Source organism: Schistocerca piceifrons, chromosome 2 (assembly GCF_021461385.2).
Source record: "Schistocerca piceifrons isolate TAMUIC-IGC-003096 chromosome 2, iqSchPice1.1, whole genome shotgun sequence".
In the NCBI taxonomy this organism is placed as follows: Eukaryota; Metazoa; Arthropoda; class Insecta; order Orthoptera; family Acrididae; genus Schistocerca; species Schistocerca piceifrons.
In genome coordinates, this window is record NC_060139.1 from 1,052,953,470 (window position 1) to 1,052,972,763 (window position 19,294).

The 19,294-nt window shown below is 44.0% G+C and overlaps 1 protein-coding gene across 1 annotated transcript in view; it reads left to right on the forward strand.

Annotated features, from left to right (window-relative positions):
* Positions 1-917: 917 nt before the first annotated feature.
* The window catches only part of LOC124776113 (homeobox protein aristaless-like), a 372,638-nt gene continuing 354,261 nt past the window's right edge, over positions 918-19,294 (forward strand). Inside the window, exon 1 of the mRNA XM_047250955.1 lies at positions 918-1,134. Coding sequence (XP_047106911.1) covers positions 918-1,134 — 217 coding nt within the window. The remainder of the gene's footprint in view (positions 1,135-19,294) is intronic.

A 19,294-nucleotide genomic window follows, 5' to 3' on the forward strand; every position in this document is an offset into this window, starting at 1 on the left:
CGTTGGCCAAATGTGTACCACCAAAGTCTCCCAATATTTTACGTAGGACATCCACTAGGTGAGGAGGATAACGGGCAAACTGGGGACCAGATACATTAACACAGGGGGTCAAATTTCCTAAATTAACGAGATCATTCATTTCATTACACAATCCGAAGATGGAAATAAAAGAATTAGTACAAATATTCAAATACCTCTCTTCCATGCGTGAACATTGAGACAGACGCACTGAGGGCACGTCTGCTCACTTACCCGTCTTCTGTAACCCTCCTAGAATATGGCGGGCACCCGGAGGTCTTCCTGGGCCCCGGTGGAGGGGTGGTCGAACCACTTGGCCGTAACCAACCTCTTCACCCCAGATCTTTTGACACTGAAAAGTCTTTGACTTTTACCTGCTTGTGCTGTCTCTCTGATTCCCTACCCAGGAGTAAGGTTGGCACTACTATACTACAGAACTACTTCTCAACAAAGATTTGGCCACGCTTTACGGAAAGGTGTGAGGAGGATTAGGAAAGTTCATGTGCAGATTCACATTCACGTACAAGAAATGCATAATACACGACACATATAAATACGTATTCTGAAGCCTGACACATTTCTTTCCAACCATCCACATGGGTTTTGTTGCCCCCGCGGCCGGCCGCGTCGTGTAATAAAATTGGCTGCGGAGCCGCCTCTGTTTTTATTTCCCGGTGCGAGCGAGCAGCGAAACCTGCTGCTTATAGAGCGAAAACTACTGTACCGTTTCAGTACATACAATGCAGAATAGTGGGTCAGACTCCCAAGCGACAGGTGTCCAACGTTAGCGCGACGCTGCGATGCCGTTGAGTTGCGCCAGTAGACCTACAGGGCCCTAACTCACTGAGACGCCACAGCAGGTCTGCTGGTAGAGGCGCCAGACAGAAGCACGGTACGCAATGGAGGCTGCCGCACCTGGCGTCTACCAGAGTGTGTCAGCTCTGCAGGCAGAGCAGCAGTCACCATGTTCTGCTGGCAGGCCTGCCAGCCTGGCGGCGCTGCAGGTGGAACACACGACGGCGTATAGCCGCTCCAGCACCGGGACGCCAGAAGACCCGCCGAGCGCTACCTGCCGCTCACCCGTACTTAGTTTTATCCGTCCACATGATCACTGTGGTCAGTTTTGCACCGAATCTACAGGGTGTCAGAAAAGTCTTTCCCTGATTACATAAATTGATAACTCACTCTCGAAGTAAGATACAAATATGAGACTGGTGTCTAATTGTTTACAAACTATCAAAGTTTTTTTCACACATCAGTTAACTTCCACATGAGCACCCTTGGTAGCACGTAGCACATCTAGGCGATATGCAATTTCCGTCCACACATTAGCCAACATCACTGGAGGGATAGATTCAACGACTGTGGTTATCTGTTGCCGCAGGATTTCAAGATCTGGTACACGTGTTCGATATACCCCGTCCTTGACATAACCCCATAAAAAGAAGTGTAACGGGCTTATGTCAGGAGAGCGTGGAGACTAAACCGTTGGCCCTTCATGACCAATCTATCGCCCAGGAAAGGTCATATCGAGATAGGCACGGACGTCCAAACCCCAATGAGGTGGTGCACCGTCTTGCTGAAACAAGATATCGGGGTGATACTGAAGCAGCTGAGGAACAGCAAACAGTTGCAACATGTCCAGATACACTGCAGATGTGATGGTAGCCTCAGCGAAGAAGAATGGCCCGATAATTCGATCGTGCAATAGCGCGCACCAAACATTCACCTTTGGACTGCCTCTGGTGCACTCCATGACCTCGCCAGGGGGTTGTGAACCCCAAATGCGCACATTATGGCGATTCACTACTCCAATGACAAAAAGATAACCATCATCGTCCTCAATACGTGATAGCATTTCGACCGCAAAGTCATACCGACATGGACTGTCATTGGGCAACAAGGCCTGAACGATTTGCACTTTGTATGCACGAAACAATAAACGTTTGTGTAAAATGTCATGGAGAGAGCTTTTTGGCATCTGTAATTCACGTGAGGCTCTGCCTACCGATTTCTTCGGACTTCGCAGAAAAGACTGCCTTACAGCTTCCACCCTGTCTGCTGAGGTTCTTGGTCGACCAGACCTCGGATCCTGTGTTCTTTTCTTGAACTTCTCATAACAGGAATTACGCTCTTGACATCAGGTGGATTCCTTCCAAATGTTGTCTGGAAGTGTCTCTGCACTGTGGTTGGTGATCGTGTCTCATGGTACCACAGGACACACTGTGCCTTCTGCTGATTGGTTAACATGGCTTCTTGGGCACTGCACCTCATCCACTACTTACGTACTGCGAAACTAAAACGGAAAAAAAACTTTGATAGTTGTAATCAATTCGACACAAGTTTCATATTTATATCTTACTTCTAGCTTAAGTTATCAATTTATGTAATCAGAGAAAGACTTTTCGGACACCCTGTATTAGCTGCGAGGTTCACGTGAGACAGAAACTTGGGACAGTCCATCTCAGAACTACTCAAAACGGGAACTGCAAAAAGAAGGTGTTGGGAATTTAGAGGGTCGTAAATGAAGCTCAAGTCGAAGAATAAGCCTGTCTACACCACACTTGTGTTCAAAGTACTTACAATAACTCACTTTCTGGACGCTGGCTGGCTGGAGATCGTAGAACTTTTGGATCCTCATTTTTCTCACAGCCTATTCCTGATGCTCCACTCCAACCACAAGAGCTTTACACCACAGACAAAGCACGTTTACTGTTCGGGCTACGTAAGTTTTTCTTGAAACCTACTTCCGGACTCTACCGAGCGAGGTGGCGCAGTGGTTAGAACACTGGACTCGCATTCGGGAGGACGACGGTTCAATCCCGTCTCCGGCCATCCTGATTTAGGTTTTCCGTGATTTCCCTAAATCGTTTCAGGCAAATGCCGGGATGGTTCCTTTGAAAGGGCACGGCCGATTTCCTTCCCAATCCTTCCCTAACCCGAGCTTGCGCTCCGTCTCTAATGACCTCGTTGTCGACGGGACGTTAAATACTAACCACCACCACCACTTCCGGACTGAAATAGTACAGCTACATCTCCTGCTTCCGCAAGTGATGCCAATGGGCTAGATACATCATACACATTACAATTATTTTAAGAAAAAAGATACATAAACAAAGCAGACAGGTTTCCAACTTCTTGTCGAAAAGATTTGTAAATTTGATTTCAGTCTATAATAACGCGTGACTGCTATTCACAAAGTAAAGCCTCATCGATTGTAAAATGAATACGACAGTGAAAATCCGATGAAGCTTCGCATAGATGGGTTGGACAGTATCTCTAATACGACCATCGATCGAATCACGTTGCTCTTTTCAATTCCGATCGCACAGTGAGTGCGTAAAGATGCCTGGAAAACGGTGTGTCGCGCCAAGTATGGGTGCCCGTGGGAGATTTCGCCTGATTTCATGCAGCCCTCACGACATAACTGTCATGCATTTTCTTCTTCATGACATTCTTCGGCGGCATACTGTAGGGGCAATAAGGTGGCTCCTGCAGCGTTTTCGATGGGAAGTGTTTCGTCACCCACCATACAGTCCGGCCTTTGCTCCCTCAGAGTTCCCTCTCTGCTCACATGAACCGCTGCATATGAAGACAATATTTTGGCACAGACAACAAGCTGCAGATCAGCATAGAGAATTGGTAGCTAGCACAGGCGGCTGCTTTCTATGAAGATGTTACTGGAAAGTTCGTACAGTGCTATGGCAAATGTCTCAGTCAGAGCGGCGACTGTGTAGAAAAGTAGTTGGAAGCTGTAGCTAATTGTTGCAAATGAAACATATTCTATTTTCGTTGTGATTTACATTTCGCGACCGATTGGATCTGACTTTCCGAACAGCCCTCGTATTTTTCAAATAAAAAATGAAAAGCACTTCTGTGTATACTTTACAGTTACAACTAAAACTGTAAATGTCACTGCAGACAACAAATAATTAGCTACCGAGTACACAGGCCACGAAAATATTTTCCTCTGGTGAGTTTACTTTCCTGGAAACAGTGACATATTTCGTCAGTTAGTCTCAGAAGATATCCTCTTCCTCGTCAAATGAACAAAATGACTTTCTCAGGATACTGGGAAATTTGGCACTACAATTTTTTAAATCATTAGAAAGCATGTCAAACAACCCGGTAATGTCACGACGAGCAATGAAGGGATTCACCAAGAACTGCTTTTCCTGCATTCCCTTTGTATTTCGAACTTGCACACAGAGCTCGTAGCATTTCTACTGAGAGGAGACTTAAGGCTTTCCTCTGGCATCTCTGCTGTCGTCTTAAGCCCCTCTTACACGATGCGCCTAAACCGTACACCAATTCATCAGCGTTCCAAACGTTCATATTTGTTAACTACAGCCTGGTTCACGTCGACCTATTACACCATCCACGCGGTATAAACCTGGCGCACATGCGCAATAGACGGTAATAGTGCGCGAAACGCAAACAGAAGTGTTTGATCTCTTGAAAAATCGTTCGTTCTGCCGCGTGGAACACGAGGGATAATGTGTGATATATTGGAATGTCATTCGCTCATATTATTTCTGTGAGCTAAAGCTTCATATTTCATAAGAAATCGTTTTTTTATCATTAATTATTAAGCAATCGTTATTCTCATATGTAAGTGACTACTGTTCTGAATTACAGACTCAGTAGCTTTATATTACAACAATTGGTTAGTGACGCGCGGGGTAGCCGTGCGGTTTGAGGCGTCTTGTCACGGTTCATGCGGTTCTTCCGTCGGAGGTTCGAGTCCTCTCTCGGGCATGGGTGTGTGTGTTGTCCTTAGCGTAAGTTAGTTTAATTAGTGTGTAGGCCTAGGGACCGATGACCTCAGCAGTTTGGTCCCACAGTCCTTACGACAAATTTCTAATTTACACTTGGTTACGCAAGTATATATACATCTAAATTTGGTATCTTGCACATGGAGGATCCACTTGTTTTTGGAGCTACTGCCCTGGCAGTAACAGTAAATTTTCGGATTGGGGCAGAACGACGTCGTAAACGAAATGCCAGAAGTTCTTGGGTTTGACGCTTGCTGAAAAGAAGAGACGAAGCCAGGGGAATATATTCACTGCTTATGAAAGAACTGAGACCCGAAGATGCGCAACAGTTTCGGAACTTCGTGAGGATCGACGTGGCCTGTTTTGAGAAGCTGCTGTCTATGATAGGAGATGGAATTAGCAAGTGCGACACAGTCACGAGGGAAGCTGTCTCACCTTCTCGAAAGTAAGAATTAAATCATATGTTTATACTTTTTGTGATCGTACCAGCCTAGATCACTGACTGATGCCCAGTTATGTTGCAGCCTGGCTTTAACGTTACATTTCCTGGCGCCTGAAGAGTCTGTTGTGAGTCTGGCTTTTAGCCACAGTATCACACAGCCAACCATTTCAGAAGTTGGCGTGGATGTACGCACTCCAATTTGCAACACTTTAAAGGTGGTGGTAAGTTTCTATGGGACCAAATCGCTGAGGTCATCGGTCACACTTCAAAGGATTAGTATTTAAAGGCCCACTTGGGTTATTTTTACGTATTTGAGATATATATGTGCCAGAGTTTTGCTGACCTCATCGGTCGTACTGGGCGAAACTGCACGGACTCTCTCGCCTTCACTGCCAGTATCTCTTTCCTGGTATGCTGAAATAAAGCAAGAGATGCGGTCAAATCAAACATGAACGTTCGTAAGCTAAGACATTACGAAACTTCCTGGCAGATTAAAACTGTGTGCCGGACCGAGACTCGAACTCGGGACCTTCGCCTTTCGCGGGCAAGTGCTCTACCATCTGAGCGACCCAAGCACGACTCACGCCCCGTCCTCACAGCTTTACTTCTGCCAGTACCTCGTCTCCTACCTAAGACATTACAATACAAATAGAAAATCACCGTGTAACGCTACATGCATATTACTCAGAAGCAGGTCGTGCGGGTCATACATAGCCTTTCCTCCTTGTATACCGAATTAAGACGCTCAACGCCTCTTTGCTCCATTTCTTTTACGAAGCAATCAATAGAAAAAATGCTTTCACAAACAGCTAGAATTAAAGAAAGTCTACCGGCTACAAAAATTTTGCATTTATAGAAACGTACGTACTGAAAAAAGTACGGAAAATCCCAACACGAAAATCTAGCCATGTAACAATAACCAAATAACAAGCAGAAAGCACTACGGTACCCCCTCCTACGTATGCGCGACTTATCGCTGCCTACTGTGCATCCGGCGATTGATGGCAATTTAGAACTGCTCTCTAATCTATCGCTCGGATAATGTGTCTGTTGTCCGCCCCCGGTAGCTGACTCGTCAGCGTGACAGATTGTCAATCCTCTGGGCCCTGGTTCGATTCTGGCTGGGTCGGGGAATTTTCTCCGCTCAGGGACTTGGTGTTGTGCTGTCCTCATCATCATCCTATCATCCTCATCGACTGTAGGTCGCCGAAGTGGCGTCAAATTGAGACCGGCATCTGCCGAATGGCCTGCCCGACGGGGGTTCCTAGCCATACGATTAAAATAAATGTGTCTGTCATTTTCGTAGTGTCACCCGCTCTACCGCTAGATGGCTGTCGCGCTAGACCATTACCGTTGGCGGCGGATCGTTGTGTAATACACTACTGGCCATTAAAATTGCTACACCACGAAGATTATGTGCTACACACGCGAAATTTAACCGACAGGAAGAAGATGCCATGATATGCAAATGATTAGCTTTTCAGAGCATTCACACAAGGTGGCGAGACCTACAACGTGCTGACATGAGCAAAGTTTCCAACCGATTTCTCATAAACAAACAGCAGTTGACCGGCGCTGCCTGGTGAAACGTTGTTATGATGCCTCGTGTAAGGAGGAGAAATGCATACCATCACGTTTCCGACTTTGATAAAGGTCGGATTGTAGCCTATGGCGATTTCGGTTTATCGTATCGCGACATTGCTGCTCGCGTTGGTCGAGATCCAATAACTGTTAGCAGAATATGGAATCGGTGCGTTCAGGAGGGTAATACGGAATGACGTGCTGGATCCCAACGGCCTCGTATCACTAGCAGTCGAGATGACAGCTATCTTATTCGTATGGCTGTAACGGATCGTGCAGCCACGTCGATGGGGACGTTTGAAAGACAAAAAAAATGGTTCAAATGGCTCTGAGCACTATGGGACTTAACATCCATGGTCATCAGTCCCTTAGAACTTAGAACTACTTAAACCTAACTAACCTAAGAACATCACACAACACCCAGCCTTCACGAGGCAGAGAAAATCCCTGACCCCGCCGGGAATCGAACCCGGGAACCCGGGCGTGGGAAGCGAGAACGCTACCGCACGACCACGAGATGCGGGAATTTGAAAGACAACCATCTGCACGAAGACTTCGACGACGTTTGCAGCAGCATGTACTATCAGCTCGGAGACCATGGCTGCGGTTACCCTTGACGCTCCATTACAGACAGGAGCGCCTGCGATGGTGTACTCAATGACGAACCTGGGTGCACGAATGGCAAAACGTCATTTTTTCGGATGACCCCAGGTTCTGTTTACAGCATCATGATGGTCGCATCCGTGTTTGGCAACATCGCGGTGAACGCACATTGGAAGCGTGTATTCGTCATCGCCATACTGGCGTATCACCGGGCGTGATGGTATGGGGTGCAATTGGTTACACGTCTCGGTCACCTTTTGTTCGCATTGACGGCACTTTGAACAGTGGACGTTACGTTTCAGATGCGTTACGACCCGTGGCTCTACCCTTCATTCGATCCCTGCGAAACCCTACATTTCAGCAGTATAATGCACGGCCGCATGTTGCAGGTCCTGTACGGGCCTTTCTGGATACAGAAAATGTTCCACTGCTGCCCTGGACAGCACATTCTCCAGATCTCACACCAATTGAAAACGTTTGGTCAATGGTGGCCGAACAACTGGCTCGTCACAATATGCCAGTCACTACTCTTGATGAACTGTGGTATTGTGTGGAAGCTGCATGGGCAGCTGTACTTGTACACGCCATCCAAGCTCTGTTTGACTCAACGCCCAGGCGTATCAATGCCGTTATTACGGCCAGAGGTGGTTGTTCTGGGTACTGATTTCTGAGGGTCTATGCACCCAAATTGCGTGAAAATGTAATTACATGTCAGTTCTAGTATAATATATTTGTCCAATGAATACCCGTTTATCATCTGCATTTCTTCTAGGTGTAGCAATTTTAATGGCCAGTAGTGTACTTCTTTTATACTGCCGGACCTGAGCTCTGTCAGCATAGCGGCCAATAGACCTGGCGTGGCGTCCCAGTGCTGTGGGGCCATAGGAGAACTACTGACATTCTACCCCTGCTGGAAGCGTACGCAGTGTCCTCAGAGAGTGTTGGGAAGCACCCAACAGCGTGACTGTTCCCAGAAGGTAATGGAACGGCCTACTGTCGTATATTATACTATTACACACGCGCGCGCCTCCGCGCTCGTGGAAAGCAAACACAGTGTGTCCCGGAGCGCTGGCCGTTCCCCGAAGCCCGGCCGGCCGTTATTAGCCGTCATTAGCAGCGGCGGTAATTAGGCTTCCCGGCCACCTGGGCGGAACACACACGCACGCTAATGCGCTCAAAACACACGGCCGCCTCGCTTCCTAGCCTGCCTCCCGCCTGTCTGCCGCAGACAGTGAGGAAACGTCACGTCGGCCGCGCAGGCAATTAGGCAACAGCTGACTGCGGCCCGGCCTGCTATACGGCGCGTCCGTAACAGTGTTTCACATGGGGCTGGGCCGGCCTGCTCGTTCTCTAGTGGTTTTTCATTACCGCGTGACAGCTGCTGAGAAGCTGGGTCCCGCTTCTCCCCACTACGTGTTGCATGGTGCGAAGCCGTGTGCGTATGCGAAGTAGAGGCACAATAGCAAGTGACGCGTCGACCATTGTCGCTATGAAGTCGAGTTCACACACGCTGCAGCCAGGGTCGGTTCGAGAACATTCGGGTGCACACAGCCGATATATCATTTGACGCCCCTTCCCCCTCCGGATCCCTTCCCCCTCCGCTCCCCCACCAATCCCAGAGATTAGTTGTCTTCCTTGGGCTTTTACTGATGTCGTACGTAAGTTGCACTTTCTGTACACATAATACAATGCGGAAATCTTAATAAAGGGAAGGTAATTGCATTTAAGGGAGTTAAGCCTACCATATTAAAAATTTCTTGTTAATAACAGAATAACTGCACAAGTAAACAGTTTGACTTACTTAGAAACTATAAACAGAACCAGAAGAAATGTGTGATACACACTCTGCTGTCTTGCAATACATTTATTCCATAGCGGTTTCCATCATGGTCCATCCCCCACCCCCACCCCCTCTGCTAGCACGAAAATGGAAACAAAGTGAAACCCGTGAATCTCAAAACACATAACATTTTCATGAGCATTATTTGTCGGAAAAATTAAATGTACTTACGAAAAACAGCCAATGTAATGAATGGACATGGTGTACATCCTATTTAACCAGGACAATATACGCCACTGCTGACCTGAAAACATAAGAAAATTGATACTCAACGCAGTAATACATGTTTAACGAAGCACAAAACAACCTTGAAATCTTGAGAACGTTTAAGAGCAGCGATCACGCATCAGAACAAGAGTCAGTAGGCTAACGCCCAAAACAAATGAAATGTCCCAATTTCAGACACTTTATGGTTTCCTACAGGTATGATTTTATGTATATAGAATGAAGTGGTGAGTGAAAATTTGTACCAAGGCTGGGAATCGAACCCAGGTCTCCTGCTGAGTAGGTAGATGCATTAGCCGCTAAGACACGTTGGCACAGCGGTTCACACAGCTGCACGGATTACCCTGGCACGCCTCCCTCCTCGGTCCAATTTCTCACTGCCAGCCCAGTCTACTTTGGCTGTGCCAAGGTGCTTATTGGCTAACGCACAAGCAGGAGACCTTGGTTCGATTCCCAGCCTTCATACAAATCTTCACTCGCCACTTCATTCTATATACATAATAACACAGAAGAGTTGATTAAAGAAGTTACAAGTCAAGGTCAAAAATCATATGTCAAACAAGTTACAAAATATATGTACAACGTAGTATAGTCACAGAGAGATACACATACACTCAGATTACAATAAAAGAAACATGGTAAAAGAAAATGGTATATTATGTAATATAATAGTCACATGATGCTATTAAAATGTTACATGACATTATAATGTCACATGATGAAAACAAACCAATCATTTGGTGAAAACTACCATATATCAGAATATACATAGACATGTACAATATTAAGTAATATAACAGTCACATGATGCTGTTGTAATGTCACATGATATAATAATATAACAGGATAAAGACAAACAGATCATTTGGTAAGAACTACAAGATATGAAAATATACATAGGCGAGTTATGCAGAAACATTGTAAGAGGCAATACCACTAAAAACAAAACAACAGTCAAAACAATTCCAACATCAAGTCCATATTAAAAGATCGAGGATACGTATAATGAACCAGTTGAGATGCCAAGGCTAAAATCACTTCCAACAGTGTCATAAAAAAATGTAGTTCTTCATTTTATTACAGCATGTGTGACCCTACTATCCACCACTAAGCAGTTTTATTGAACTAATTTACCAGTAATCTGAACCTGCCGTAGCCAAAAACGCCTTATATTATCCAACAGCATCAGTATGCAAAATCCAACAATGAATTTAACTCTCAGAAAATATGTACATATATATGATCAGAACAAAATGACCCTAGCTGTGAAATTATTGTTACATCATAAAAGTGTAAGAATTTACAAAGGAGGGTTAGGGGCACAGAGATGTGCCATTTTCATATTTTCAGTGTTGTTTTCTGCTTGCTTAAGTCCTTATTAGAAAGTTAAGTATTAATTTTTTTATTTTTAAAGTCTGCATTGCCGTATACTTTCCTGGTTATGTAGCATGTATGTCATGTGAAGTTGTTACAGTAACTATTTTTCGTAAGGATACTTAATTTTTTCGACGAATAATTCTCATAAAAATGTAATGTGCTTTGAGAGCCACAGTTTTCACTTTGTTTCCATTTTTGTGCTAGCACTGAGGGGATGGACCATGATCGCACCTGGCAGTGAACAAATGTACTGTAAGACAACACAGTGTTTATCACGCATTTCTCCAAGTATATTGATGCTGTTGACAGTTGTCTGAAAGGTTCAAATGGCTCTGAGCGCTATGGGACTTAACTTCTGAGGTCATCAGTCCCCTAGAACTTAGAACTACTTAAACCTAACTAACCTAAGGGCATCACACACATCCATGCCCGAGGCAGGATTCGAACCTGCGACCGTAGCGGTCGCGCGGTTCCAGACTGTAGCGCCTAGAACGGCTCGGCCACCCCGGCCGGCTATCTGAAAGTTTTTTTATGTTAACAGAACCTTAAGCAAGGGAGGTAGAAAGTAAACAGAAAGCTTTGTAAAACTATGGCTATGACGTCTCTGCTGTATGAGAGTGAGACTTGGACTCTCACAAATAAGGATAAGAGAAAAAGTGAGGCAGCTGAAACGATATTTCTAAGAACAGCGAAATTATAGAAGAACTGAATATTGAAGGGATAAATAATGCAACAGCGAAATACTGAAAAGGCGGAAAGAACGTGTGACCAGAAGAAAGTCTGACGAAACAACTGTGGACATACAGCCCGATAAAAAGTAGAAATTGTTCCAGGCCCAAAATGAGATAGGATCAACGATATCGCTTGAAGACAGAAAATGCAGTTAGCCCAATCCCTAGGAGTGAAGGTGACGAAGACTTTTGTCACTAATGTATGAGTAATTATCCCCACCCCTACCTGAATGGTAGCGTTCACAGTTTCATCGCAGTGGAGTTAGGTCGGAAAACTTGTGACAGCACCAATTTAAATTGTCGCGCCCGTCACTGAAATGATGTCAGATAAAAATATTTGTACAAAACTACAAGCCACACGTTATTTATTATTTAACTAGAAATACACAATAAAACTTTTGTTATTACAAATACAGCGTGTATCACAACTGCTGGGGAAAGCTGACACAGGTGAATGTATACCATAACAGTAGCTAAAAGAGTCGTTTTCGAGATAAATGCGAATGTGAGGTACGGAACTGTCACTAACTTCAGTATGATCTTTTGCCATAGTTAATATAAATGTATGGGAAATGTAAAATTTTCGGTTAAACCCCTTATAACTGGGCTCAAATTTAATCTAGAACCTATCATACGAAACACAGCTTTGGAGAATTTGGTATGAGCATGGGGGGGACACCGACCAAAATTTGCTGTTGATGTAAGACGACATCTACCTCTCAAGTATGGTCCAAGGTGGATAGGTTCAGCAGCGCCTGTGCCTTGGTCTCCAATGTCACCTATACTCAACCATCTTGATTTTTCTGTTTGGAATCATCTCAAAATTGAAGTGTGTAGCACTCTCGTTGATACGGTCGAAGAACCAGAACAGCTAATTGTACAGTGTTGTCAAGACTTGCGAAAAAAAAACGGGGGGGGGGGGATGCGCTTGAAAGAAAAGCCGTACTTCACTGCAGAAACTGGTGCAGTGTTGGATCAAAATGCAAGAACGGCAACAAGTACCAATCTATAGCAAAATGTAACATATAACGTGTTCTAGCAGTATCGTATTTTTATTATGGTAGCTCTGCGTGAAATTTCAACCTAATTAGATGATGACTTGATCGAAGAGGCTACATATCGAATTTATACAAAACAAGACAATATTTCTTAATGAAACCACTGACGATTCCTAACAGATTCGCAGTTATTTCGCAAAACTCATTTGCAGACACGTATTTCTTCTTCTTTCGTGTCACCCTACCTTGGGGTACGTTAAATCATTCACTTTTTAATGTATGTGGGTTTCTATTTCCCGGTATTGTTTCATTCCTTCTACACTTGCTTTTCGTTCTTCTTCTGAGATCTGAGTTGTTCACTTGGTTTCCATTTTGACTTGGGAACCGTCTTTCTTTTCTTTGTTTTTGTTTTTTGCAATTTTATCTACGAGTATATTTTCTGTAATTTGGAATTCTTTTAAGTTCTTCTCCGTCTCCTTAAGCCAATTTGGTTGTAGAAGTAGTGAAAACTTTCTTTGTTGATCTGTTTGGGTTCATTGTGAGGATACGTCCATAAAAATCGGTTCTTCTTTTCTTGTGTCTGATAGTTTTTCGGTAGTGTGGTTAAGGGTTTCATTTCTGATGTGAATTAGTTTGTTGGTGTGGAATCTGGGAGCAAGGATTTTTCTTAATACCTTCCTTTCTTTGACCTCCAGCCTTTCAATTAGGCCATGGCTTGGGACAGACAATGTTTCGTTGCATTCAGGGCTTACGGTTGGTTACTGAACTGTAATGTCTTATTTTTGGATTCCACGAGAGGGACTTTTTGCTATATGTATTTTTGGTGAGTTGGAAGACCAGCTCAACTTTACATCTTCTAGAAAGCATTGTTTTTTTCCTTGAGGGCATTCCGGCAGTTCCGTTCTCCAAGATATTTGAATTCTTTGACGACCTCTATTTTTTGTTCTCCTATTTTATTAACTTTTGGTGTTTTTTTAATGTTTGTCATTATGTTGGTCTATTCAAAAGAGATTTTTAGACTATTTTTCATCTTTTTTCTGTAATTCCAGGATCTGTTCTTTGGCTTCTTCCCAGGTCTCGTCTAGGAGGGCCACATCACCTGCAAAGGCTGGTAGATTGACTTCAATGCCTTTGTCTTTTGTTCTCTGTCGGATTCCATTTCGAATCTTCGTATTCCACCCTCTGACTACTTTTTCTAGAGTGCAGTTAAATAGCAGTGGGGAGAGACCATTTCCTTGCCACACACTGGTTTTTATCTCAAAAGGGTTGGAGAGTTCTCCCATGACATCTTCAACTTTTGTAGCCCTGTCTTCCTCAGTTGCGTGTAATACTACGGTATATTGATAATTTTTACTTATGGACCGTCTGACAGCAACTGAATAAAACAGTTTTAGTGCCATACGCGTTTCGCCTTTATTTTCTGTAAGGCATCATCAGTGGCCTGGAATATGTACGTATGTTTGCTATTTAATTTACATTTTTGTCACTGTATCTATAGGTTATAAACAGTTCTGGTGGTTGGTATTTCCTATTAAGTAGTAATGTTTTGAACTGTACTTACAGGTTGCGTGGACCATTTCCTACGTATTACGCTCCTGTTGCATTTTTGTTGTTGTTCTTCTTCTTATGAATGCCAATATGCGGTTTTTTTTTAACACATCCCACAGCACAATGAGCTGAAAACTTGTTTCGATGCAGTGTTTTGGTTTCTGTAGCCAACTGTCAAATGTTTTTGCCAAAGATCGAATGTTATTGCCAAATTACACTCGAAAGTTTGCAACCGGAGCGTAATACGTAGGAAATCGTCCACGCAACCTGTAAGTACAGTTCAAAACATTACTGCTTAATAGGAAATACCAACCACCAGAACTGTTCATAACCTTTAGGTACAGTGACAAAAATGTAAATTAAATAGCAAACATAGGTACATATTCCAGGCCACTGATGATGCCTTGCAGAAAATAAAGGCGAAACGCGTATGGCACTAAAATTGTGTTTTATTCAGTTGCTGTCAGACGGTCCACAAGTAAAAATTATCAGTATACCGTAATAGTTCTCCCATGAATTTGACTTTGGAGTATGGAAGAAAGGAAGATTATGGCCAGAACAAATCCCAAATCTCAGAAACCTCATGACCTATAAAAAAATCAAGAGCAAAACCACATGTTATCACTTTCATCGATTTGCTGAATCCCTCATCTCTATGCTAAAAAAATTAAACCCAGATGACAAAACCACAAACCTCATGAGAAAAAACCTCAAGGACACACATTAATTGGAACATTTTTGCTTTTATTATAATTTATTTCCTCTATGTCAGATTTCGCTACTAATTATGATACATCCTGTATAAAAACTTTGCTGTTAGCTTGGCGCTCCAAACAGTCTCTTGTTTAGATTGTACATGATAACGGCACTGGCCGTTGCTAGTTGTATCCCATACTGCAACAGCACCGCACTTGCATACTTGTAAAGACACTGCGGTGATGCCACTTTCTGCCCTCTCACTCGAAGTTAAAGTCGGTTTGCTAAATTTCTCTCGAACATAGTCCCCAATAGTGCTAAACAGAAACAAACGTTTCCATGAACAGTGATCTTGGTATCGTACGACGTACAGATATACTGGGCAATTCCATTTTACTGAGGGAACCAAGGCGACGTCAGCTCGTCCATGAGGTAATCTCTCGAGCAGGCATTTACCTGTTCTGCTATTGTGGTCGCGGCGCGAGAAGTTCGCCGAGAGGGTGGTGAGTGCCGCGGCCGAAGGAAACTATCCTGTGCGCATGCGCAACACTAGTAGCGAAGTTCAAGAGGCAAATATTTACTGTATCATTGTTACTGCGGTAAATGGGCATAGGTTGTCAGTTCAGAACACTGCATCGGCGTCAGCAGAGGTGAATACAAGCAGCTGTGATTCCTGCTGGCGCGGGGATAGTAGCTGCTCCTGGGACCTTCGCCTTTCGCTGTCAGGACTAATCGTGAGTCATGCTTGCATATTTGACTCGGTAGAGCACTTGCCAGCGAAGGGTAAAGTTCACTGCTTGGAGTACCGATAAAGCCTAAAATTTTAACCTGCCTGATGTTTCAAACATACTGTAGTTTCCAATATAAACAATACTGGAAGCAGTTATTGGGCCGGCCATTGTGGCCGAGCGGTCCTAGGCGCTTCAGTCCGGAACCGCGCTGCTGCTACGGTCGCAGGTTCGAATCCTACCTCGGGCGTGGATGTGTGTGATGTCGTTAGGTTTAAGAAGTTCTAAGTCTGGGGGACTGATGACCTCAGATGTTAAGTCCCATAATGCTGAGAGCCATTTGAACCATTTTTTGAGCTGCTATTTGGAGGTGATGTTATTGCAGGAAATTCGAGGTTTTTGTAACTTCCTCCTGTCGCAAGCAACCTTAAAGTTTCTTTCAGTCTCCCATGCTCTGATATGTCTTTGTACGGACCTGTATAGCGTCTCAAACAGTCGATGAAGTTACGGAAGGAGCTTCGAATAAGTTTAATCATCCATTCGTAAGTAATTATTCCAATGTTTAGGAAAAACGTTCAATTCTTGTAACAAGCTGACATGGGAATCTGCTTGCCTTTTCGCCCACCATTGCTTACACGACATTTGTCTATCATTTGTTGAAGAGAAAGTCAGAAGGAAAGTACAATTTCTTGTACGAGGGTTGGAACTTTAATAGTAGCAACTATTTATTTGCGACTTGTACAAAATAGCTACTTGTTTCAAAGTTTTGCTGACCTTCAAAGCAGTCACCATCATTGGGTATAACCCGTTGCCAGAGACGTGGAAGTTGTAGGATACTCTTAGCAGTGCCAGTTGTTTTGACAGTTTGAGCGGCGCGGTCTGTTGTCCGACGAATTTACAGCAGTTCTGAAGCGAATGCCGTGAAGTCTTTCCATCAGTTTAGAAATCTAGTTGAACTCCCGAGGGCTTAAATGAGAGGAGTGCAATAGGTGGTATAGCACTTACCAGCCCCATCAGTCAAGCAAATCAGTAACAGCTTGCAGTGTATGTGCTTGAGCATTGTCCTGCAAGATCATGGACAGGTCCTGCAGAATGTGTCATCACTTCTGTCTCTATGCTGTTCATTTTTGGAACACAACCTACGACCAGCTTAAAGACAGAAGTGATGACACTTTCTGCAGGACCTGACCATCATTTTGCAGGACCATGCTCAAGCACGTACAGTGCAAGCTGTTACTGACTTGTTTGACTGATGGGGCTGCTAAGTGCTATACCACCTACTGCACTCCCCTGACTTAAGCCATCGTGAGTTCAACTCGATTTTTAAACTGAAGGAAACACTTCACGGCATTCGCTTCAGAACTGCTGTAAATTCGTCGGGCAATAGACCGGGCCTCTCGAACTGTCAACACAACTGGCACTGCTAAGAGTATCCTATGACTTCTACGTCTCTGACAACGGGTTAAACACAATGCTGGTGACTACTTTTTAGGTCAGTAAAAATTTGAAACACGTATCTATTTTGTACAAGCTGTAAATAAATAGTTGCCACTATTAAAGTTCCAACTCTCGTATGTAGCAACTATCAGCGTTGCCATTTACCACGAGAGAGTAACAGAAGTAGCTGAAGAGGAAAACCGAGAGCGAGAAAGACATACATAACAAACCATTGACTTCGTAAAGACGTAATGCATTCAGACAAGTAGATAGTTTAAAAAATTCGGTACATTGACGTTACTAAACGATGCGTGACACATTTACGTGATAATGTGACTGTGTGAAGCAGCCCACTGCTAATGCTGTATTCGAACTTCAGAGGATTGTTTTTCCTGCTCATCCGCATTAACTTACATTTTCTACGTTTAGAGCAAGCCTTCGTTCAACACACCAACTAGAAAATCTGTCGAAGACATCTTGTATCCTCCTACAGTCACTCAACGAAGACACCTAACCGTACACCGTAGAGTCATCAGCTTACAGCCGTGAACTGCTGTTCACCCTGTCCCTCAGATCATTTGAATTTGTTGACAGAGCCAAATCTCACCTCTTTTTGCATTGCTGCATCAATATCAAAGCCCTGGAAGGCGTTTTCTAAGTTTTGGAAGCAGACGGAAGTCGGATGCGGTCAAGTCGCGACTGCATGGATGATGATCGATGGCAGTGAAACCAAGGCGCCCGATTGTTGCACAGGTCGCAGCGCTTGTACGAGGTTTGGAATTGTCATGCTGAAAGATACGGTGCGCCATGTGTGGGCGAACTCTTCGACCTCGAAACTCGATTACAGCGAGCTGTTTCTCGCGCAGTGACGTAGTTACGTTACACATCAAAAAATGGTTCAAATGGCTATGAGCACTATGGGACTTAACATCTGAGGTCATCAGTCCTCTAGAACTTAGAACTACTTAATCCTAACTAACCTAAGGACATCACACACATCCATGCCCGAGGCAGGATTGGAACCTGCGACCGTAGCAGTAGCGCGGTTCCGGACTGAAGCGCCTAGAACCGCTCGGCCACCAGCGGCCGGCCGTTACACATCGTCGTGTTACGCACTACAATTGGGAGTCCTCTAGGGGCAGAGCTGCAAATATGTAGACGCGAAGAATAAAAATGGAGAATGTTAGTAACATTTGTTTTACGAGTAATGATTAAAAAGCTTTAAGACTTTTTACATAAAAAATTCGGAGGTATTACTTTTCAACTCACTCTCATACAAACTACAATCACGCCCTCGTACATACTATAATTGTAAAAACCATTGGAACAAGAGGTTCATAAAACCATTACCAGATTTTGATTTTCTTTATTATGACTATAATAATCCATCCTGAGAGAAAACCACTTACTTTGTACTATGTAAAACTAGTTTTACCTGATGTATGTAATGATTTGTTGCATATAAATTATCAGATTTCCTGGTGTACTCACAGTCTGTAAGAACGAAATCCTTTACAGATTACTCAACAAGACTACTTAGCACAAATACATAAGACATGGTGATGAAAAACCGCTGGTTTCCATCCAGGTGGCATCATTCAGATATTGCCATGTTTCAATGAATGTGATACTCATCATCTTCTGGCCAGAATCTCGTGGGAACGTCGCAACGCCTTATCGCTGCCGTCAGGCTGGAAACCCGATAGCTTTTTATCAGCAGTATACAGCGGGTAGTTTACATTCATACAAACGACGTTACTACAATGACGCCACTGCTGACTCTTTCTGGTTGATATTATATCATCCACTATATTGGGAATGTCTGAAATACAAAAAAGGTTTCTTTCTGTAAATAAGAGATCATCACCATGGCAGCAGGGAAGTTATCCAGGTGTGACATTAGTGCTCTCACATCCTCGGACTGCTCATAAACCTCAGTATGATGTGGTTCCAGTATTCAACACTACGTCGTTACTGCACTCACCAGGAAACATTTGTCCCGAAATATTGAAGTGTTATGAATACTGCGGCATCACATATCGACATCAGCCTACTAGTGTCTTTAATTTGGCTGTGGAATTGGACGTTTCCGTCAGACGCCGATAGCGGTCTCGCGGTATGTGGTGGACCCAATGGTTCACGGCCACTGAACCACTCCTTCAGCAATTCGGTAGCAAGATCAGCCGCTCAGCCCCAATTGTGCTTGGAGCCCTCTTGCTACGACACCGTTGTTTGTGCTTAGTTTGAAGGTCCTCATCGTTGTTGCTGTTGTACAAGGTGAACTCTGTTTCATGA